At 43.8% G+C, this 23,443-nt stretch overlaps 1 protein-coding gene across 6 annotated transcripts in view; it reads left to right on the top strand.

The window, feature by feature from the left end:
• CFAP221 (cilia and flagella associated protein 221) overlaps nt 1-23,443 on the top strand; it is a 94,209-nt gene that overhangs the window by 59,641 nt on the left and 11,125 nt on the right. For all 6 annotated transcript variants that reach the window (XM_045559149.1, XM_045559154.1, XM_045559153.1 and 3 more), the window contains 10 exons: nt 1,007-1,094; nt 5,309-5,398; nt 6,750-6,848; nt 10,576-10,681; nt 12,220-12,353; nt 14,830-14,910; nt 15,516-15,623; nt 15,714-15,848; nt 19,490-19,648; nt 20,968-21,059. In XM_045559149.1, the coding sequence (XP_045415105.1) occupies nt 1,007-1,094; nt 5,309-5,398; nt 6,750-6,848; nt 10,576-10,681; nt 12,220-12,353; nt 14,830-14,910; nt 15,516-15,623; nt 15,714-15,848; nt 19,490-19,648; nt 20,968-21,059 (1,092 nt within the window). The remainder of the gene's footprint in view (nt 1-1,006; nt 1,095-5,308; nt 5,399-6,749; nt 6,849-10,575; nt 10,682-12,219; nt 12,354-14,829; nt 14,911-15,515; nt 15,624-15,713; nt 15,849-19,489; nt 19,649-20,967; nt 21,060-23,443) is intronic.

Genomic DNA, 23,443 nt, shown 5'->3' on the forward strand with positions numbered 1-23,443 from the left:
CAGACACCCATCCCCACTGTTAAAGTCATATTTATTTTGGAGACGTGCCGGGTTTCATGATGGATATTACATGCTGAATACCAAAGTATTGTCATCACTCCAGAAAGAAACCCCGTACCCATTGACAGTCTCCCCCCATTCCCGACTCCGTGGAGCCCCTGACAACCACTAACCTACCTTCTGTCTCTATGGATTTGCCTATTCTGGGCATTTCATGTAAATTGAATCACATATTACATGGTCTTTTGTGACTATCTTCTTCCACTTAACATGTAACATGTTTTTAAGATTCAACCACATCATAGCATATATTAGTACTTCATTCCTTTTTATGGCTTAATAATATTCCATTGTATGGATATACAGCGTTTTGTTTATTCATTCACCAGTTAATGGACATTTTAGTGGTTTCTACTTTTTTGGCTACTATGAATAATGCTGCTGTGAACATTTAGATACAAGTTTTTATGTGACCATATCTTTTCAGTTCTCTTGGGCACATGTGTAGGAGTAGAACTGCTAAGTCATGCGATAACTCCATGGTTAACTTTTTGGGGAGCCATCAAATGGTTTTCCATGGTGGCTGTACCATTTTGCATTCCCACTAGCAACATATGAGGGTTACAATTTCTCTGCTTCCCTGATAATGCCTTTTATTTTCCATTATTGTTTTTATGACCATCCCAGTGGGTATAAAGTAGTATATGGTTGTGGTTTTGATTTGCATTTCCCCAATGACTAATGATGCTGAGCATCCAGATGTTTTTGTTCAGAAATACTTTAGCATGTGTTGCTAGAAGGTAAGCTTCATTTTGTAGAACACTTTATTCATCTTAGTTACGTTGCTGGAATCTCGATAACTTCTCCACCTACTCGACCACAGTGTCTCCTCCAATATCTCCGCACCCTTTTCAGTTGTGGAATATAGTGAAGACAGTCCGTGCTAAAGCTGACTATGGTATTCTAATATTCTGATGGGTTCTGGAAGCTGTTTTTTTCTCTCCAGGCAGGTGCACCTTGGTAAAGATCCTATGTCTTTTAAACATAGAAAAGAGCTCACTGAGGAGTGGCAAAGAGCATGCGCCAAATATAAGGTCAGAATCACTGCTGATTTGCTATCATTTGTCTCACTAAACATTTTGAATTCCTACTATATGCAAGATGCAGATGAAAGAAAACTTACAGTTAAGTTGGAAGTGGAGGAGGCTAATAATAAGAAAATTGTTAACCATAAATCAAGGCTGCCTAATTGGAAAGCTTCCTGGAAGACATGGCATAATTTTGAAAAGTCGTACAGAGGACAGAGTCATTCAGATGGAAGAAATGGCTCAACGCAGGCTAGAATCTGGGCGTGGGGTGCCCCTGTCCCATGATCTGCAGAGCATGAAGGCAAGAGAAACTGAAAGATGGTGACCAGTAGCCATGCCAGAGACAGATGCGCATGACAGTCCCAAGTCAGAGATCCTCAAATGGGCTGAGCAGAGAGAGGGAAACTGGGCTGAGAGGAGTGGGGCTGCACCCACAACGCCAAGGTAGCACCTGTAGATTCGGAGACATGACCTGTGGGACTGGGCAACAGCCATGGCCTCACTGTGGCGTGGGAGACAGCTGTTACCTGCAGGGCAGGTGCAGAGAACACTGGTGACGTATCCGTAGTGGCTAAAGCACAGGACACACCTGGGCCAGAGGTGGTAGGACTCAGCTGAGGCTCCATGTCTGCGGGGTTTGGATTTATTGGTAGGACTTGCAGAATCATCCATCACATATTCTGTTAGTCTGCTCGGGCTGCCACAACAAAGTACCACAGACTGGGTGGCTTAAAACAACAGAAATTTATTTTCTCCAGGTTCTGGAGGCTAGGAGTGCAAGATCAACTTCTTAGCTGGGTTGTTTCCTTCTTTTTTTTTTTTTTTGTTTTTTTGTTTTTTTGTTTCAGAATATTACAGGGATACAAATGTTTAGGTTACATATATTCCCTTTGCCCCGCCCAAGTCAGAGCTTCAAGCATGTCCATCCCCCAAATGGTGCACACGGCACCCATTAGATACGAATATGCCCATCCCCTCCTCCACCCTACCTTCCCAGCACCTGATGAATATTACTATTATATGTGCACTTAAGTGTTGATCAATTAGTACCAATTTGATGGTGAATACATGTGGAGCTTGTTTTTCCATTCTTGTGATACTTCACTTAGTAGAATGGTCTCCAGCTCTATCCAAGATAATGCAAGAGGTGCTAGATCACCATTGTTTTTTGTGGCTGAGTAGAACTCCATGGTATACATATACCACATTTGATTAATCACTCATGTATTGATGGACACTTAGGTTATTTCCACATCTTTGCAGTTGTGAATTGTGCTGCTTTAAACATTCTACAGCAGATGTCCTTTTTGTAGAATGTCTTTTTTTCCTTTGGGTAGATGCCCAGTAATGAGATTGCTGGATCTAATGGCAGTTCTACTTTTAGCTCTTTGAGGTATCTCCATATTACTTTCCGCAGAGGTAGTACTAGTTTGTAGTCCCACCAGCAGTGTATGAGTGTTCCTAACTCTCCGAATTCACACCAACATTTGTTGTTTTGGGACTTTCTGATAAAAGCCATTCTCACTGGAGTTAATTAATATCTCATTGTGGGTTTGATTTGAATTTCCCTGATGATTAGAGATGTTGAGCATTTTTTCATATGTTTATTGGCCATTAGTCTGTCTTCTTTTGAAAAGTTTGTATTCATGTCCTTTGCCCACTTTTTAATGGGGTTGTTTGATTTTTTGCTTGCTGATTTTCCTGAGTTCTATACAGATTCTAGTTATTAGCCCTTTATTAGATGTGTAACATGTGAATATTTTCTCCCATTCTCTAGGTTGTCTGTTTGCTCTCATGATGGTTTCCTTGGCGGTGCAGAAGCTTTTTAATTTGATCAGGTCCCATTTATTTATTTTTGTTGTTGCTGTGATTGCTATGTCTTCTTCATAAATTCTTTCCCTAGGCTGATATCTATAAGAGTTTTTCCAACATTTTCTTCTAGAATTCTTATAGTTTCATGCCTTAGGTTTAAGTCTGTTATCCACTGTGAGTTGATTTTTGTGAGAGGTAAGAGGTGCGGATCTTGTTTCAGTCTTCTACGTGTGGCTATCCAGTTTTCCCAGCACCATTTATTGGATAAAGATGCTTTTCCCCAGTGTATATTTTTGTCTGCTCCTTCTGAGAGCCATGAGGGAAGGATCTGTCCCAGCCCTCTCTCGTTGGCTTATGGATGGATGGATGCCTTCTCCCTGTGTTTTCACATGGTCCTCCCTCTGTGTGTGTCTGTGTCCTAATCTCCTCTTCTTATAAGAACACCAGTCATACTGGATGAAGACCTACTCTAATGACCTCATTTTAACTTGATCGCCTCTTTTAAAGACCCCATTTCCAAATACAGTCACTTGTTAAGATACTGGGGGTTAGGGCTTCAACATATGAATTTTGGGGGGACACAATTCAGATCCTAACACAGATATTTAAGCTTGGAAGTGTGAGCTTCAGGTAAACTAACTTGGCAGCAGTGGGTAGGTGGGATTAGGGGAAAACATGTGTCCTGTCAGATAGGAATGTTTCTCATATTCATATATTTCTCTTTCTAGAGGATATATTTCTCTTTCTAGAGGCTATATTTCTGTTTCTAAATGTGGAGTGCAAACCAGATATTTAAGTACATTTGTCTTATTTTTCTTTATTTTTCATAAGAAAAACAAAAGAATATAAAATCATTACATTTAAAAAGGCACATGTTATATTGGCATTTAAGTTTAGTTCAGTGAGTTCAGATTTTCTGCGTGCTATTTTAAAAACAAACTATCAAGTATTTTCTGTCAACTCTACAATGGAATGCTATTTTCTAACTTTTTTAAAGATGAAGTTAATAGGCATGCCATGATTGGGCATTTACAGGAAAGGTGCAGTTACGTCCTTAGCATCGCTCACGGGACAAAAAGAAGGATGAGCAGGCCTCCCTGGGGCCCCGGTATATTGGAGACACTATAAGTGTAGCAGGAACCCTATTCTCTGTGTCCCGGGGATTTCATCTGGCAACTGAGTCCTGGCAGGTGACCAGTGGCAAGGAACACCTGGCAGCCCAAGGCATATGGCAGAAAGTTGAGAAAAAGAGAAATGATGGGGGAAGGAGGGGAGCTGGCATCATAGCTGTTTGGCACAAACCATCAAGAATGATGTGCTTTTACTCAGGGGAAAGGGTAAATAATATTCAATAATATTAAATTCCAAAATGTTTGTCATAAATAAGTAGTCTTAATAAAGATATTATTATTCTATCTTTATTCTTGCTAACGCTCTATTTGCCAATCTCTTCTTTAAATGGCCTGTTTTACTTTACTCTTAGTGGTGGTGGGGTCTGGGTCTCTCCCCATGAAATCTGTACTTTGAACTTAAGGTGTAATTTCAGGCTCAAATTCCTGATATGTGCAGATCAGAGATAGACAGCTCACCACCCTGGTGACGATAACACACCTCTCTTATTTCTGGATAGGGCGTTAATGTGATGATCAGAATAGGTTTTTTCCAACTAAGCCTTTAAAAATGATTATGAATGATGTGCTTAAGAGCCAAGCTATTGATAGTTTTCACGGACAATAGAACCTACAGGTAGGCAAAGACTAACGTGACCTGCAGAGCTCGCCGTCCTCTGTCCACAGGGCAGGCTATATGGACACTGGTCCAAGCCCAGCCAGCCTAGCCCAGGAGTCACTGGTGACTCCCCGGAGTAGGAAAGAGAGCCCAGGAGCCATTAAGCAGGCAGGCGGGGGAAGGAGAGCAACTCGGGACCAGTCACTTCAGAGAAGGGGCAGGTTGCTTTCCAGCCCAGAGAGACCTGTCAACCTCCAGCACCCAGGAAAGGGGGGAATGACCACGTGCCTTCCTTAAAACCTGACTCTTGGGTAATCAGCTCCGAGGAGCTTAAAACTTCGTTAGGACATTAAATCTCTTTTCAATGAAATCTATATACTGCCATAATGACACAGTTTCCTAAAATCCTTTCTGTGAATTTTAAGTGTCTTGGAAATAATTTCTGAGACTATCCTTTACTTATGAAAAGAAGGCATCGAGTCTGTGCTTCTATCAAGGCTCCCTGTGTTTATAAGTGTAATCGTGATGACCATATTAACTGACCTGTGTCTCCCGCATTCCCAGCGGGAGCTCCCCGGGTAGATTTGGCCAACTACTTAATGGGTTTCTAACAGTTTTAAAGAGAAATAGTTTTTTGCATTTGCATCCAACTTTAATTATTTTGATGATTAAAAATCCAGCTGGATAGAGGAGATCCTATTGTGGATGAGGAATTTCAGCGACTCAAGACAGAAGTTAACCATAAACGGGTCGTTCGTGATCTAGCAGAGGTGGGTAACTTTCCTTTATTTGGAATCTAATTATTGGCAGCTCTTTAAATGCTTATTTTCAAAAATGCTAAAAATTTTATGGAAATTCTTTTACTGAGAGACATTTAATAATTTTTAATATGCTTACATTTTCAGAGTGCTTTTTTTTTTTACCGTGTTTTAACAAGTAAAGCGTCAAAACTTATAAATAATGTTTCTCTTGACATTAACAGCATGACATACTGTGCTCCCCCTTCCCGCCTCTCTACTTTCTCTTTTTTGGTCTCCTTTTTTGTTTCCCTTCACTCTCTGAGCCCCTGCCTACAGGTCCTCAAGGTGGGCTCCCGGACCTCTGTTCACTCCCCCTTCCCTTGGTAGAAAGGATACAAAACCAGAAGTCAGAAGCCAGAGTCCTGGTCCCCACTCTATGACAGATATTGGACCTGGGACAGGCCTCTTAGCTGTGGTGTCTTAGTGTCCTCAAATGTACGATGGAGACAGTAGCCCCTCTGCCTGAATCTCCTCTGTCATGTAATACTTTCTGGCTCAAACTCCAATTTTTAATTTTAACAATGAAAAAAAAATTCTTCCTGATCTCCCCATCTCTATCATTCTCACTTTTCTTTGCTGAGTTTACCATATCTGAATTATCTCCCCCTACATTTAATGTGGCCACAGTCTTGCCAATAGCTCTTTCGCAAGGCCATACTGGAGTTCAGCTTTCATGCCACACCCACGCCTAATTCAATAGGTTTTTGTTCACACACCTCTCCTCTCCCTCTTCTCTGCAGCTCACTGAGTATGCCACTGTAAGACTGATGCATATCTGATGGCTTTGTCTTCAGGCTCTTTCCCTATCAAGAACCTTCAGTGCCTGAGGCTCTGGCTCACCTCACTACACCCCCGGGCACCCTTTCCTCCTCGGCATTTACTGACCATGCACGCTGGTGCCCAGGGCGTGCAGGGCTGAGCTAAACTGTCCTCCTTCCCAGCTGGGGTATCTCACAGCTTACTCCTCCCAGTTCTGGATATAGCACCAGCATCTACCACGTGGGATTGATTTCTCTGGGACATTCTTCTTCCTTGGGGTCACATGTGTTTGCGCGAGCTTAACTAACTAGACTATAAGTTTCTTAAAACCCAAATCTTGTCTTTCACTTTTGGCCCCCAACTCAAGAAGTATTTATTCCCTATAATGCTGTGTACACTAAAAGTGCTTAATAAATGCTTACTAAATGGCAAAACAAATAAATAATAACTTGATTTGGGATAAAATTCTAAAGCATTTTTATTAAATGCCAGGAGTTAAGTTGTATTAAATCCCAGGAGTTAAAATTTAAATGTAAGATGTGCCTATATTTTATATTCACAGAAAATCAAGGAATTTCATCCTAATTTTGATCCACTCATTAATAATACCTGGGTCAGCAGGTTCAGGACACAAAGACGGTTTCAACAAGTAGCACGCAAGGTAAGTCTCAGCACCAGATTGAAATTTTGATTTGTTTGGTTATCAGCACAGGAAATCAAGCAATGGGTTTTTTATAACATCTTTATTGAGATACAATTCTCAGGCCATAAAATTCACCCTTGTAAAGTGCACAGTTTACTAGTTGTTAGCATATTCAGAGTTGGGCAGCCATCACCACTGTCTAATTTTAGAGCATTTTTATCACCTCAGAAAGAAGCTCATACCCATTAGCAGTCACTCCCCACGCCCTCCTTCTCCCAGCCCTGGCAACAGCTAATCTACTTGCTGCCTCTATGGATTTGCCTGCTCTGGACATTTTATGTAAATGGAATCATACAATAAGTGGCCTTTTTAACAAAAATTGATTAATTTTTAAATTTACAATCGAAACACATAATAATTGTACGTACTGGGCACAGTGTAATGTTTCAGTGCATGTAACATCGTATAATGACCAAAGCAGGGTAATTACCATATCCATCACTTTAAACATTCAGCTGAGTGGGGGGGCAGGTGCCTGTAGTCCCAGCTACGCTGGCAGGTGAGGATCGCTTCAGTCCAGGAAGTCTGCGCTATAGTGCGCTATGCCGATCAGGTGTCCACACTGTGTTCGACATCAATATGGTGACCTCCCAGGAGCAGGGACCACCGGGTTGCCTAAGGAGGGGTGAATTGACCCATGTCGGGAGTGAAGCAGGTCGGAACTCCCGTGCTGATCCGTAGTGGATTGCACCTGTGAGTAACTGCTGCACTCCAGCCCGGGCAACACAGCCAGACCTCATCTCTAAAAAAATTAAAAATTAAAAAAAATACCAACGCGTGGCCTTTTGTAACTAGCTTCTTTCACTTAATGTATCTTCAAGGTTTGTGCATGTTTTAGCATGTATCATTACTTCATTCCTTTTTATGGCTGAATAATAGTCTATTGTTTGGATAGACTACATATTCTTTATCCGTCCATCAGCTGATGGATGTTTCAGTTGTTTTCACCTTTTGGCTACCAAAAGTAATGCTGCTATGAACATTTGTGTACAAGTTTGTGGACATATGTTTTCAATTCTTTTGAGTATATGTACCTAGGAGTGGAGTTGTTCTCTAGAACAATGGGATATTGATCAGTTACATCTAGAGAGAACAACTGAGAATTCCTGAGAGATATTTTCCTTGACATCCAAGCTCATGGTTTGCCCTTCGAAGGTGTCATCTCCCTGCCCTGGCTTCCTCACCCTCACACTGCTCTTCCACTGAGCACAGTTCTAGCCTCCAGTGGCTTCCTGTTATCAGGATAAAATGAAGACTTGTGACCCTCTAATGCCAGTAGGGGTGTAAGGAGCCCCCCGATCTGGCTGTAGCTGTACCTCTCCAGCTCCCAATGTCCTCTACATCAGTTGTCCCCATCCTTTTTGGCACCAGGGACTGGTTTCATGGAAGACAATTTTTCCACGAGGGTTGGGGGAGGAGGGAAGGCAGAGCTCAGGCAGTGATGTGAGTGATGGGGAGCGGCTGTAAATACAGATGAAGCTTTGCTGGCTCACCTGCCACTCACCTCCTCCTGTGCAGCCCAGTTCCTGATGGGCCATGGACCTGTACCAGTCCTGGGCCCAGGGGGTGGGGACCACAGCTCTACACTGTTCCAGTCCTGCTCTTCCTCCAAACACATCATTCTTGTTCCCTACTACCAACCTGTGTTTCTGGTCCTCACCCTTCAACTAAAATGCCTCTCCATCTACACTCCATGGGCCCATGTGTGTCCTTTGTGCCAGCTCAAGTCTACTTTTCCTGTAAGAAACAATCCTTCTGAGCTTTAGCACTCAGGGATCTCCTTGGTGCCTTTTGCATCTTACGTTGCCTGTAGATCTCTCAGCCATGCCACTCGAGTATGGCCTCCCTGGTTGGCAGGCCCGCACCTCGAGCAGTGGTTAAGACGTGGGCTCCAGAGCCAGACGGCCTGCGCTAAGTTCTGCTGCTGCTTCCTAGGAGCTTTCTCATTTGAACCAGTTACATAACCTCTGTGCCTTAGTTTCCTCATGTGAGTACTGAAGATAATAGTAATAAGACCTGTCTCGTAGTGTTGTGAGGATTAAATGAGTGAAATTTGTAAGGGACTCCAAAAGTTGATGTTACAGCTTGTGTTTCAGACGGTCCTCTGAGCCTGGACCAGTGACCGTCTAGGTGGAGGAGGCTGAGTTCACTGCATCGGGCCACATACTTTCCAGCCTCCAAGGCCCTGTGGAGCCGTGTCCCTGGGCGGTCTCTGCGTATGTGCAAGCAGGGGCAGCCACAAGAGGCTTGGCTCGAGAAGAAAGCAGTAGAAAGAGGCAGCACACAGCTGTGTCTGAGTGGAAAGCATGGCCCTTGACAATGGGCAGACAGCAGCAAGAGACTGGCCAGGCTGGCATGCCACCAGCGAGGCCACCTCAGCGCTTCTGCAGCAAGCCCTCAGCTTGAACAGAGGGGTGTCAGCAGTGACTGGCTTTGCTCTGAGTGACGGCCCAGGTCTTCCTCACACTCCACAGCAAGTGCTGCCAGTTTTATGTGCCAATATGCCCCCAGCCTAGTGACTTCTTGCCATCTCCCCAGCTACAGCCACAGCCCAGGCCCCCAGCACCCCTTGCCTGGACCACTGTCACAGGTGTCCCCACTTCCAGTCCCCAAACAGCAGCCAGAGTAGTATTTGAAAAGCTTACAGATGACAGTACCCCTCCCCTGCCAAAATCCCCCAAAGACTTCCCATCACAATTAGAATTAAATGCACAATTTTTATCAAGGCTACCAGGCCACACTGGAGTTCTCTCTGTCCCCCTAGGCATGTCTCCTTTGTTCCTGCATCAGGGTCTTTGTACTGGCTGGCTCCTCTGCTCAGAACTCTCTTGCCAAGATCTTTATATCATTGTCCCCTTGTCATTTAAGTCTTAGTTCAAACCTCACTTCCCAGTGGCCTTCCCCCATTATCCTTGCATGCGTGGGCAGAGGCCCCCCCCTCCGGCCCGTCAGTCGTGCCCTCATGCGTCTGCTCCATTTTATTTTCTTCATGGCGTTCCTCTTGTTTGTCCATGTAGGTTGTTATTGTCCTCTCACCCCAGCTCCCCACGAACACACTTGGAGTGCGAGCTCTGTGCGGGCGGGATGTTTACTTGCTCCTCACTGCATCCCTGGTGTCTCAGTGGGGCTGGGCACAGAGTACCTGCTTCATAACACTTGTTAAGTGAAAGAGCCCCTCGCAGCAGTACAGTGGAGGGAAGTGCTCTGGGGACAGCAGTGCTCCCATGCAGCAGCGTCCCCTCTGACTGCAAAGCCCGGTGGAATGAATGCAGTTGGCATTGCCCATAATCCACAGCCCTATTGCTACAGAGTCGCCCGTGTAGTCTGTCCTTCAACTCTGAAAATAGCACAGCAGTCACATTACTATTCAGATATATCTAGGAGAAAGGATGTGGAACTGGTCATTCTTTCCACTCTGAAATTATGAGAAAATCGAGGCTCATAAATTGGGTGGGACAAGGCCAGATGACAACCTGGTCTTTTTGTATTCGGGCAAATCAACATTGCCCAGACCTTGACGTGCCCGTGGCCTCAGTCTAGGGCAGCGTGCCGTTCTCCCTGTGAATTCTGACTCACAGTGGTCGTGTCAGCCCTTAGTTGTGGTCACGGAAATTGAATTAGCTTGAATACCAAAATGGGCATGTGTCGATTAATAATTTGAAATCGTTACACTTTCCAATTCCAGGTCATCGTTCAGCGACGATTACACAATATGCTGACTGCTGTTCATAAAATGGACAGAGAGAGTATAAAGGAAAAGATCAGTCAAGCAAAACAGTCGTCAGGACAAGGTAAAGTGTGGCTGCAATGTGCAGCGATGCCGAGACTGGGCCGTTCCTCGCAGCGTGAGGTTTCTTTATTATGAACGTAGCTATGTGGAATTAAAGTGTTTTCATAAATCGCGCGTATTGGTTTCCTACTGCGACTGTAAAAAATCAACACAAACTTCATGGCTTAAAACAGCACAAATTTATTATCTTGCAGTTCTGGAGGTCAGAGGGCTGCGTCCCCTCTGGAGTCCCGCAGAAAGCCAATTTCCTTGCCCCTTCTTGCTTCTGGAGCCCACCTGCACTCCTTGGCCCCAGGCCCCCTGGCCACCACTCTAACCTCTTGCTTCAGTCATCATGTCTCCTTTTCTGACACTCCTGTCTCCCTCTTATGCAGCCCCTGTGACTACACAGGGCCCACCTGGAGAATCCAGAATCATCTCCCCATCTCAAGATCCTTAACTTAATCACACCTGCAAAGTCCCTTTTACTGTGGAAGGTAACATATTTGTGGGTTCCAGGGCACGGGATGTAGACACCTTCGGGTGCCATCACTCAGCCTGTCACATGACATGAAGCAGATCTCCATGCCAGGTGGGGCCAGAATACCTGGTCAGCCCCAGACCATGCAGTGATGTCTGTGAAGTTCGGCCATAGTGCTACCTCCTGTTTTGGGCCCTCTGCTTCCTCTTGTCACCAGAGAGACTAGGGCAGTCATCATTTATCCTGATTGATCGGCTGAATCGGGTATTTTCTCAGCCTCATATTTGCACATTAAGCTTTATACTCTCTTATTGTCTTTGCTATTTAAAGAAATTCCAGTCCTCTGGTGCCCAGGTTGGCTGGGGCAGTTGGAGGCTCACTCTCAGTAGCTTCTGGGAGCCCAAAAGCCATATATGTCACCATCTTCTCACAATATACGTATTTGCGATCTGTGGCTCACGTGCAGATGCACAAGCAGGCCCTGATCCTTCTGACCCTCCCTCCCTCCCTGGCCCGAGCCCTCAGCCTGGCTCAGGCTTCCCCTCCTCCCCCAGCAGCAACCACACCACCTCTGCCTTTCCACCAAGCTCCGGATGGGCGTTTTGTTTTTCAAAACATTATATAGCATTTTAATGATTTTTTTTCCTCCTATATTATTTTTACTTCTGGTATTGAAGTTTCTAATAAAGAAACTCTTCTTTTCAAAAAAAATTGTAAAATTTACCTATGAATTATGTGTGGATATTTGTAAAATGTCTTCAGATACTTCTTTAATTTAGCCTTTTTCTTTGCTGAATTCATCCAAGATACTATATTTTAATTAGGAAATAGAGTTTTTTGGAAGTAAAAATAAAGCAAAATTTTTAAAAATTGGAGAAGAGGTTGAGGTAAGTAGCGATGGAAACAGTAAACGTAGAAATATACACGTATCTACATAAACACAGATATTCTGTCTGAAAGAGCGTGTGGCGAACCCCCACTAGTCGGTGTATGACAAATATGTGACTATAGACGGTGGTTTCCCATAAAAGTACCTTATAAGAACCCCCTAAAATTCCTGTTTTGTTTGTTACCCACAGACAAGAATTCTTCTAAATTCCTGCTGCCGTGGGTCAGTCAGGATTCTTACTGCAGGCGGTTCTCCTTGTCACCCAAGGAGGTGCTGCCCTTCGAGTTCCCGTCCCACAGTCCTCCTCAGGCCTCCAACGAGCTGGTAGGTGTCGTCTGGCTGTGAGGCAGGGGGCGGCAGGGGCAGATACCAAGGCAGACCCTCCCTCAGCCTCATCCTTCACCTTCTCCAAGAGGAACCCCAGGGAGGCCTGTGCCCAGGGAATCGTGCCCAGTGCTAAGCCAGGCAGCATCTCCGGCCGTCTGCCTGGCACCTATCCTGCACAGAGCTTGCTGGTAACCTGGAACCCAGCATGAACACAGCCCCGCCTGACCGCCCTGGGACCCGACCTGAGAGCGCAAGGGCAGAGAGAGGACCCAAGAAGGCCCAGCCTGGCCTGGGAAGGCAGGTTCTGTTCAGCTGAGCCCTTCTGCTTAGGGGGCCAGAGATGGGCAGCCTCCAGGTCTGGGCCTGACCTAGGAAGGAGGGAATGTGGCCCCAGAATCTAATCATCTGGCCCATCAGACTCATGAGCCACCTCTGTTTCTTTCTTTCTCTCACTCATGGGCACAATGATGCATTATAATGGAAATGGTAGTTAACCCCTACATTGCATTACCACGAGTCAGGCAGCATCTTAAGTGCTTCAGTTGCTTCAGTTGTATCACCTCATTTAATCTTCAACAAATCTATGTGATAGAGTTATTATTTTACAGATGAGGAAACTGAGGCACAAAGTCACATAGCCAGTAATAAAACGTTGCTCAAGTTCACACCATTAGTAATAAAAAGTGTGCTTAAGTCAATATTGTAAGTACACATGCAAAATAATTTTCTTCTTTCTTTATTCTCTCTCTCTTTTTTAATGGATTTAGGGAATACAAGTTGCATTCTGTTACATGTGTATATTGTATAGTGGTGGAGTCTGGGCTTTTGGTGTACCCAACACCCAAGTGGTGTACGTTGTACCCCACAGGTAGTTTTTCATCCCTCACTGCCCACCCTCCCCGCTGTGAGTCTCTAGTGTCCATTATACCACTCTGTGTGCCCTTGTGTGGCCAGAGTTTAGCTCCCACTTATAAGGGAGAACATGAGGCGTTTACTTTTCTGTTCCTGAGTTACTTCACTTAGGATAATGGCCTCCAGTTTTATCCAAGTTCCTGAAAAAGATGTTATTTCATTCTTTCTTATCCCTGGGTAGTGCTCCATGGTACCACTATGTAGTACTACATATGTACCATAATTTCTTTATCCACTCATCAGTTGATGGACACTTAAGTTGATTCCATATCTGTGATTGTGAGTTGTGCTGTGATAAACATACAAGTGCATCAAAATAACTTTTTGATTTCCAAGAATTAACTTACCATTCACATCCTAAAATATTTGTTAAGTATTGTAGGTTAATATACTTAAGAATTATAGGACTGAATTTAGAAATTCTATGCCCTCTGTGTTCAGTAAATGACTTAAAAATCAGAACAATTAGTTCCTAGCATATAATGAATCTGTGACTTTTGAGCAATGGTCAGTATCTGACACTCAGTAATTAACGGGGTGAATAGGGCGATGGGGTGGGAGGAGATCATCACTGTGCTGTGCAGCCCACCTCATTGTTTTTGAATGGTCCAAAGTTTATCCATTTCATTTAATATTTTTGTTAGCGCTACAAAGACTTCTCCACTACTTAGGGCTGTTGAAAAATGGAGCACTCAGCATTCCTGTCTATTAAAAAAGAATGTATTAATTTATTCCATAAATACTGTAATTCATCACTTCTAAGATGCACTTTTTTTTTACATTTAGCATCCTTGTAATTGGGAAATGTCTTATAATCGATGGCATATTAACATTTCATCATATTAACTTAACGATGTTGTATTAGATTAGGTGAAGTATGGCATTTATTGAGTGCCTATCATATGCCAGGCACCGTTCCAGGTTCTCTGAATGTCTGAGGCAGATTAGCATGCTGGCAGTGTATTAGGCAGCGCTTTGGGGATTAGCACCTGTGGAAGGCAAGCAGAGGGGACAATTGGACAGAGAGAGAAGTAGGACTTCAATCCGTTTCAACAAAGGCCTCCGCTGGGCGGATGAGGAGCTCTGAGGCTGGCATAGGGTGAGAGGACCCAGCATTTGCACCTTGGCTTCAACTTGTCATTGGAGGTAGCTGCCCAGGAGGGGCACATGACCTTGACTGAGGCAGCTGCCTTTAGCCAAGGCAATCCCTGAAGAGGGCTGACCCGAGAGTTGTTTCTATTCAAAGAACTCCTAGCTGGAGGACTAAGTCCCTCAAGCCTGAAAGGGACTCTAGGTGACACATTGCAGCTTCCACAACAGTAGGGAAAAAAAGACCCCAAAAACCATCTGCTAAGAGATGTAGAAAAGGGGATGACCAGGGCTACCTTCGTACCCCACAGATCAAGTAGCAACTGTGGCTGTGGGAAGGGTGGCTGCTTGGAGAGCAGAGCTGGTCGTGATAATGTTTCAGCAGACAGTGGAAATAGAAACATAACCACTTTTGCTCAGTGCTGATTATCTGTCCTTTTTTTTTTATTTTATTTTATTTTTTACATTTTAGGCTCCTGATGGCCTTGGACCAGTCCCCATTAAACCTTCAGAAGTTCAAATCAAGCACGGTTATCCTTTCTTCAATTTGCAGGTCAGATCTGTTACACAGTATTAATCAATTGAGTTTCTTATGGAGTGAAAACAAATTCTTGAAGTGAAATTGCATTATTTTATTGATTTTGTTCTATTATGGAATATACCGTGTAGCGCATTGTGTGGACTTTGCTATTATTTGATGGTATGTGGGAGGTACAACAGATTCTTTTTTCCTAATGTAGCTTATGAAAACTAGGGTCTTTGTGGATATACCATATGTTATGCATACAGGAGCGAAGCTGTCTAAACTACATATATTAGAAGCTTCAAGAAGAAACACAAGATGAAGTGAACAAAAATTAGTCAGCCTTCCTTGAGGTATATTACCACTGCTGTTTTTGAAAATAACAGTATTTTGTTATATTTTTACAGTTAAGCCACATGCTATGGTCGAGTAATTATGAATGCTTGTATGTGCTGAAACCCGAGCAGGGCTCAGGACTTGCACTAAAGTCTGTCCGGTGCTGGTGCCAACGAGCACTCACTACAGTCTGATGGCTAAAACCTGGTGCTTGCTTTACTTTTACCATCAGGCAGGTCAGAAATGCTGTTGAGAATGGTAAAAGGTTTTTAAGGATATTCAATCTTCTTTCACTTCAGGTTCCTCAACAATATAAAATTAAGAGGTATCAGCCATTCTGCATCCACAGATCTTCAACAAGTTACAGACCTCAGAAGCTTGCTCGAGCCCTGAAGCAAGGAGCTGAGGTAACACAGCCCCACCTTCAAGAATCACTCTCACTTTTCCCCTCTTATCCCAGCATCAAAACTAACACACTACTCTTGGTCCTTGTATAGGATGAAGTCACCACCATCATAGCCCTTCCAAAACAGGACTCCGCATCGGAGCTCTCTGGCAAGACCTCAGTCCTGAGCATGAAACCGCCTGAGGCCTTAGCCATGTCTCCAGATTATGATCCACTTTATATTTTTGTAAGTAACAGTTGGCAAAAGTCTTGTGTTCTGTGTTTCTTCCAGCAATTACTCCATAAGAAAACAGAAGCATTAGTTTGGAATATTTTTTTCTCTTTGGAATTTCAAGTGTTAAACAATACCTCACCTTTGAGATCATTTGCCAGCATTTGTTTTTAGGAGAATGTTACTGTTTCTGTCTTTTAACAATTCCTATATTTTTTAATAAAAATAACTTGATGATCTTTTCTACTTATATATAATATATACATGTAAGCCAAAGAAGAAATCAAAAGAGAAATTAGAAAGAATTTTTAAGTGAATGAAAATGAAAACAAAAAAATTGTGGGAAATTTATAGCACTATACATCTACATTAGAAAAGAAGAAAAGTCTCACATTAATGTCCTAAGTGACCCCTTTAAGAAACTAGAAAAAGAAGAGCAGATGAAACCAAACTAAGCAGAGAGAAGAAACAATAAAGATCAGAGTGAAAATCAATGAAATAGGAAATAGAAAAACAATAGGTTCTTTGAGAAGATCAATAAAATGAATAAACCTCTATCCTAACTGATCAGAAAAAAAGGTAAAAGATACAAATTACCAATGTGAGGAATGAGAAAGGTGACATCACTAGAGATTCTACAGATATTAAAAAGATAATAAGTTAATATTATGAAAAACTTCTGCCAGTAAATTTGACAACTTAAATGTGCAAATTCCTTAAAAGGCACAAACTATGAAATCTTATTCAAGAGGAGATAAATAACCCAAATAGCTCTATATCTATTAAATAAATTGAATTCTGTTTAAAAACCTTCCCATGAAGAAAGCTCCAGATTCAGATGCCTTCACTGGGGAATTCTGCCAAAGATTTAAAGAAGAAATAATAAAAATTTACACAAACTCTTCCAGAAAATGGAAGAGAGGGGACTACTGCCCAACTCATTCTAGAAGCTAATGTTACTCTGACATCAAAGTCAGACAGAGACATTGCAGGAAGAGAAAAGAACAGGCCAGTATCCTTCATAAACATAGATGTAAAAATTTGTAACAAAATTTTAACAAATCAAATCTATGATTATGTAAAAAGGATAATGTATCATAAGCAAGTAGGGGCTTGTGCTAGGAATACAAGGTTAGTTTAACATTCAAAGCTCAATATAATTTGCATATTAACAGACTAAAAAGGAAAAAATCTCAATAGGTACAGAAAAATTATCTGACATACGTTATTGATAAACACTCTCAGCAAGTGAGGGATAGAAAGGAACTTTCTCAATCTGATAAAGGGTATCTATTTAAAACCTAGACCTGATACCAAACTGAATGATAAATGAATGCCTTTCCCCCTGAGATCAGGAATAAGGCAAGGGTATCTGCCCTTACTAATTCCATTCAAGATTGTAACTATAGCCAGTGCAACAAGGCAAGAAAAATATTAATAAACAAAAGGCACCCAGATTCTAAAAGAAGACATAGAACTGTCTTTATTCACAAAAGTATTGTCCATATAGAAAATACAATGAAATCTACAAAAAAAAAAAAAAACCTACTAAAACTAAGTGAATTTAGCAAGGTTACAGGACACAGAATCACCATACAAAAATCAATTATATTTCTATATACTAACAACAAACACACTGAAATTGAAATTTTAAAAGCCATTTCACTTAATAGCATCAAAAATATGAAGCATTAGGGATAAATATGACAAAAATGTCTAAGACTGATACACTGAAAATCATAAAATATTGCTGAGAGAAATCAAAGAAGACCTAAATAAATGGAGAAATATACCATGTCGGTGAATTGTGATATCTAATATTGTTAAGGGATCAATTCTCTTGAAATTAATCTAAAAGCTTAACACAATTCCATTAAAAAACCCAGCAGGTTTTTTTTTTCTTTTGTAGATATTGACAAGCTTATTCTGAAATTTTTATGGAAACTCAGATATATCCAAAACAACTCTGAAGAACATAGTTGAAGGACTTACACTACCTGACTTTAAAGTTTATTGTGAAGCTACAGTCATCATTGGTGTGCATAAGCAAAATCCTTACCTTGCGTTGTAATGAGCTGGTAGATACTGTTTGCGGTTGAGAATCAAGGAATGGAAGAATAAGAATACTATTTAGAGTTAGGGTAGTGGCCATCAGAGTCACAAAATCCAGAAATAATGGAAAGAAACAGCCTCTGGGATGTGTGCCTGGGGACAGGAGCCCATTGCATTTCATCGCAAATCCTCGTAGCATGGGTGAGCCACTACCCCTGCATACATTAATATGAGGAAAATTAAAATCATCATGGGGTGATCACTCAGACCACTTAGTCTGGTAGCCATGGGGATCTAAAGTAGGACAACTACTGGAGACAGAGCAGTTGTCTTTTCCAAAAAGACTGCATTCATTATACTTGGCCCAAGGCAGACCAAGAAAGCCGGCCCCATAGTGACCTTACGTGTCCTCGGTCAGCCAGAGTAGGAGACACTCTTGAAGGTAATTTCCCACTCCCCTGGTGCTGTGCATCTTTGCCCCCATCACTGCTTCCATATGTACCCCAGATCTTGCCTCAACTGCAACATTCTGGCGGGGTGTGTGCTTGTTTCTACGTTACTGCGGGCTTCACTGCCTCTCCGCCCTCTCCCCACCTCTCCCCCAGGCCCTGATCCTGACCCTCACTGCAGGTCGCCTCTGCACTCACAGCTTCCAGGCTTTCCAGCCTTCATGACTCACCAACACACCACTTCTGGGCCCTCCCACCCATTGCAGCTGGGTGCTAGAATGCCTCACCTATCTAGGTGCATGTCATTTAAATTGTGGGGGACATTGTTTCTAGGCAGTAAGATTGGGTTTCATAAGCCAAGAGGAGTTGTGTTTTCTTTAACTTAAAAAAATCGTATAAACAAACAAAAAGCACAAAATCTCAGGTTAGTGGTTTTTAAACATCTGAGATTAAATAACTGTGAGGGAGAAAATCTATGTTGTTGTCTGGGACTAGAGTAGGGTTTTGTTATGCAAGCCCAGGAAAGAACATTAAAAGGCTTTATATTTTAGTATTTTACTATAATTGCTCTGTGTCTCCATTAGTTCTGCTGGACAATTAGTAAAAAACAAAATCTCCCTTAAAACCAGATACTACATCCAAATGGACCCTTCCTGAATTAAACACATTACCAAAACAAAGTTAAATGTTGACATTTCCTGATATATCAAATATCATCCTCTTTTTTTGCCTTCTCTTTAAAGTAGCTTTTAAGGGGCTATTTTTGTTTTCAAAACCAGAAGCTTATTGAATTTTTAAAACCAGTTGCTTATTTAGTAATTCCCCCTAATTCATCAAAGTTAGAAATAAATACTCGAAGCCGTTTTAAGCTATGATTTCAGTTAAACTTGTTTTCATGAGAGCTTAGCAAATCCATATGGTATGTAATGAAGTTCTTAAACCAGAAAAGAGACGTTTATGAATGACTGTGATATTTTAAAATGCTACCAACTTGAGGACACCTCTGCTGTCCTTCTCTTTTCCAGCCGAGCTGACATGGAATCGCAGAATGTTAGTGCTAGTGAGAGCCACAGAGAACAGTAGCTGACGCCTGTCCTATGCCTGGCTTAGACACTGCTAAACAAAAAAGAATCTTCTCTTTCCTTTCTTCTGCAGAATCCCAGCCCAGGATTATTTGCTGTAATGCACCCTCTGACCTATACGGAAACTTTGATAGATTATCATCTATGCTGTCACCCCAAGTACAAGTTCACCAAAGAGTCCCACAGTGGGTCCAGCATTTCTCTCACCCAGAAGCAGTTTCTCCATCACATGGTAATGTCATCACCAGCCTCACTGGCAGAGCTGGCCCTGGGCTGCAGGGAGGGGCAGGGGACGAAGAAAGAGGGTCACGGCTGGACAAAGGTTTTCAGCCACAGCTGCAGAACGAGAGTGGGAACAACAGCCTTCGTACGGCCAGCCCTAAAGGGGTACGGTGGAGACTCGACACGGCCTTGTCCTGTCCACACCCCCTCTCAGGCTGCCTGCTGCCCTGTTTCCAGCATTTTCACTCTCGCTTCCCCTCGAAGGCCATGCCTGATGTTCCTATTTTAACCATGTAAAAATGGTCACATGGTGTGCGTAACCTCTTGGTCTGACCTCCTCTTTCTTTGGCCCCAGCAAGTGTTGAAACATCAGAATGGGTGACATGACACATGCACAGTAAAGAAGGGGCCCCAGGAATTCCTTCTCCCCCCAGATGACCAGCCTGAATATCTCACAGCACCTCTCAAGGATTAACCTCAGGCCCTTCCAACTCAATACATCCCTAACTCAGCTCATTGTCTCCCCACTTCTGCCAGCCACACCCCAAACTGCCTCCTCTTCCTGTGCCACCAACTTGCCTTTTTGTTCTTTGGACTGGTGCAGTCACCCACGGGGTCCTGGATCATTCCCTCTCCCTCATTCCCGATCTCTGACCACCACCGGGTGCCCCATCTGCCTCCTAAGCAGCACACACATCTCCCTCCGGTCCGCCCCACGGCCCACCGCTGCTGTGGCCAGCCCCCCACAGCCATCCTCCTTGGACACAAACCTGCTCCAGAGCCCTCAGTGTGTTCTGCTGCCTGTGGGAGCCGCTCCAGCTCATCAGCCTGGCCCGAGAGGCCCTGTGACCTGCCTCTCCTGCCGCATTCCTGCCAACCCCATCACACCCTGCACTCGGCGAGCCAGTGGCCTCCTGGCAGCGCTCTCCTTCCGCATGGTGCACACGCGCTTCCCCTGCCGGGAGCGCCCTTCACAAACTGCCAGCCCCTCTGAGTGTCGCCTTAGCGTCCCACTCACAATAATCAGAACAGACTGTGGTGCGCATCTGCCCTCTGTCCTGAGGACGTGTTGCTCGTGTACCTAATGAAGCCAAGGAAATAACCTCTCCCTTGTCTCTAGCTTCAGTCGTGTTGTTTAATGCCCTTCGCTGGAGCAAGTGCCTTTTTGCCTCAGAAAAATTCAATCAATCTTACCGAAACTATGAATATTGGAGCTAACCTTTTAAGACTGAAAAAGTGTCACCTGAACAAAACAGGAGTCGTTTCTAGACTTTACCTCACCAAACAGTTCCTTTCCGTGTGGTAGCCCCGTGCCGGGTTTCGTTACAGGACATCATTCCTGGCATAATGCACTGGAAGAGGTTCCAGTCCCTGGTGTTCAACTCCATGCCCGACACCTCCAAGACGGAGGCCACACAGAGGTAAGCACGGCTCACCTGTTTGTCTCTCCAGGCGCGTTTGCCCCATGGATTACAAAGGCAATGATCCCCAAAAGTTAAATGCCTATAATATGTCAAACCATACTTTTCTTTTTTCTTTTTTTTTTTTTTTTTGGGGACAGGGTCTCGCTCTGTCACCCAGGCTACAGTGCAGTGGCATCATCGTAGCTCACTGCAGCCTCCAACTCCTGGGCTCAAGGGATCCTCCTGCCTCAGCCTCCCGAGTAGCTGGGACTACAGGTGCATGCCACCATGCCTGGCTAATTTTTCTATTTTTTATAGAGACAGGGTCTCACTCTTGCTCAGGCTGATGTTGAACTCCTACCTCGGCCTCCCAAAGTGCTAAGAATACAGGCTGAGCCTCTGCACCAGGCAAACCATACTTTTAAAGTATGAGGGAAGTTTGCTAGTCAGAGAAATGTGGTAATATATAAGTGATTTTCATACTTTGAAATTATCTTGAGAGAAACTTTTTTAAAAAAATAATGTCATAGGTGGCTAATTGGCAATGCTTGAGTAAAAGTAGACAACCAATAAGTATAATTCAGCTGAAATATTCATGGTCAATCTTTAAAATGTTTTAATTGCCAAAGTCACCTTCTGCAGCCCCCATATCAAATTCCAAAGGATCCACCTCTCTCGCGTCACAGCCTGGCACTACTCACCGTGTGCCCCGTGGCATCCTTACAGACACAGCTCCATGCAGGGCCTGCAGCCCAGCTCCAGACACGGAACTGGAGATGACAATATGTGGGACAACAAAAGAAGAAATGTAGCGTAACTACATTTTTGCTAATTTGCTCATTTAATACTCTTCAGAGCCATAAGATATAAAACACGTAGCCTGGTGCCTTTTCTTTAGACTCTGCCCGGTCCGTAGCCCACTCCTGAGCCCTTGACTTTGAATTTGCTTCTTCAGTCCATTGCCCATATACAGCTAAACAAGTTATTGGTGAGCAGATATGACCAGTGTCTCAAAATGATTATCCTCGGCTGTCACCTTTTGTTCAAATCCTCTGATCCACAATGAGGCCCGCCCCCAGGTAGCAGAGCACTGTCATGGCCCCAAGAGTGGCCAGGACACCTGAGCTCTGCCACCAACCAAGATCAGCAGGTGATCTTTCTACCCCGCCCCCAGCTCCCACTAGTAGACCCTGGGTCCTCTGATTCAGAAACCCAGCAGGAATGTCACACGACCTCCAGGAGCTACATGGCCTCAGCCACACCCCTCAGCCACTCTCACAGCCCTGTCCTCTTATCAATAAGACAAGGGGATTGGCTTGTTGCAAAGGTCCTTCTCAACATTTTAACTTTGACAGGAGCACAAGAGCTCACCTTGTGTGTGGCTCCTCCACGTACACTACCCATCCACCTGCCCCCCCACCCCAGGTATTTGAGGAGATAGTTGGAATCCATTTTGTGACCCTAGAACACTTGCTGTGGCTTCCTCCTTCATTGCTTTCATTGAGGAGCTTCCCTGAGAAGCACTTTCTGCATTAAGCCGAGTGCCGCTGTCCGTCCAGGGGCTTTACCGTGTGCCGCCCTGTGGGTCATTCCCTTAGTGCTCCGCTGCTGCTCTCCTCTGCCTGGAGACTAGCATGACCTAAACACAAAGCACCCAGCGTGGGACTTGGGACGTGACTCAAAAATGTTAGTTCCTTTCCTATTAGTTCATCTGTATCTCATCCACCACGTTGCCATCTCAAAATAAAGTCAGCATCTTTGTTCTTCATTTTTAGCATTCTTCTAAAATCTCCACAGTCAGGGGAAAGGGGCCACGTAGAGAGAAGGGAAGCGTTGGTGCTGGAAGGTCCTACCTCCATCGCTTGCAGCTGTGTTGCACTCTGCGCCCTTGGGCGAGTTACTTATTACAGAAGCCCTTTGAGCAATAATTTCCTCCTGTGTGAAACAGAGCCGATGATGGTGCCCTCACAGGGTTGTTGTGAGGATTAAAGCAAAATAATTATGTGAAGCATCTAGCATCGAGCCTGGTGCATGCTTAGTAACACTTTCTTTTCTTCTGCCCTCCACGCCTGTCCATTGCACCTCGCGGTCACTCTGTTGCCACCAGATGGCAATGCTCTGTCACCATTTCGGTAAACTGCCTCATTTTGCTGGGGGGCGAGGACACCTCAGAATTGACCCATGTGATCAGTAAACTGGTTTTTGAGTTGGGCTTGGGGTGCTGCCTGGAGACTGAATAAGCAAAATCAGGAAGGGCAGGAAGTGGCGACCTGCTGACTGTGTGCGCCCACTGTCAGCACGCACAGGTGTCAAGAAGTAGGAAAAAGCATCCTATTTTTTTTTTTTTTTCAAAGCAATGTCCTTGGAAAAATCTCCCGAGGCTGTTCTTTCAACAAGCAGTC

The sequence above is a fragment of the Lemur catta genome, chromosome 8 (assembly GCF_020740605.2).
Source record: "Lemur catta isolate mLemCat1 chromosome 8, mLemCat1.pri, whole genome shotgun sequence".
NCBI lineage: Eukaryota > Metazoa > Chordata > Mammalia > Primates > Lemuridae > Lemur > Lemur catta.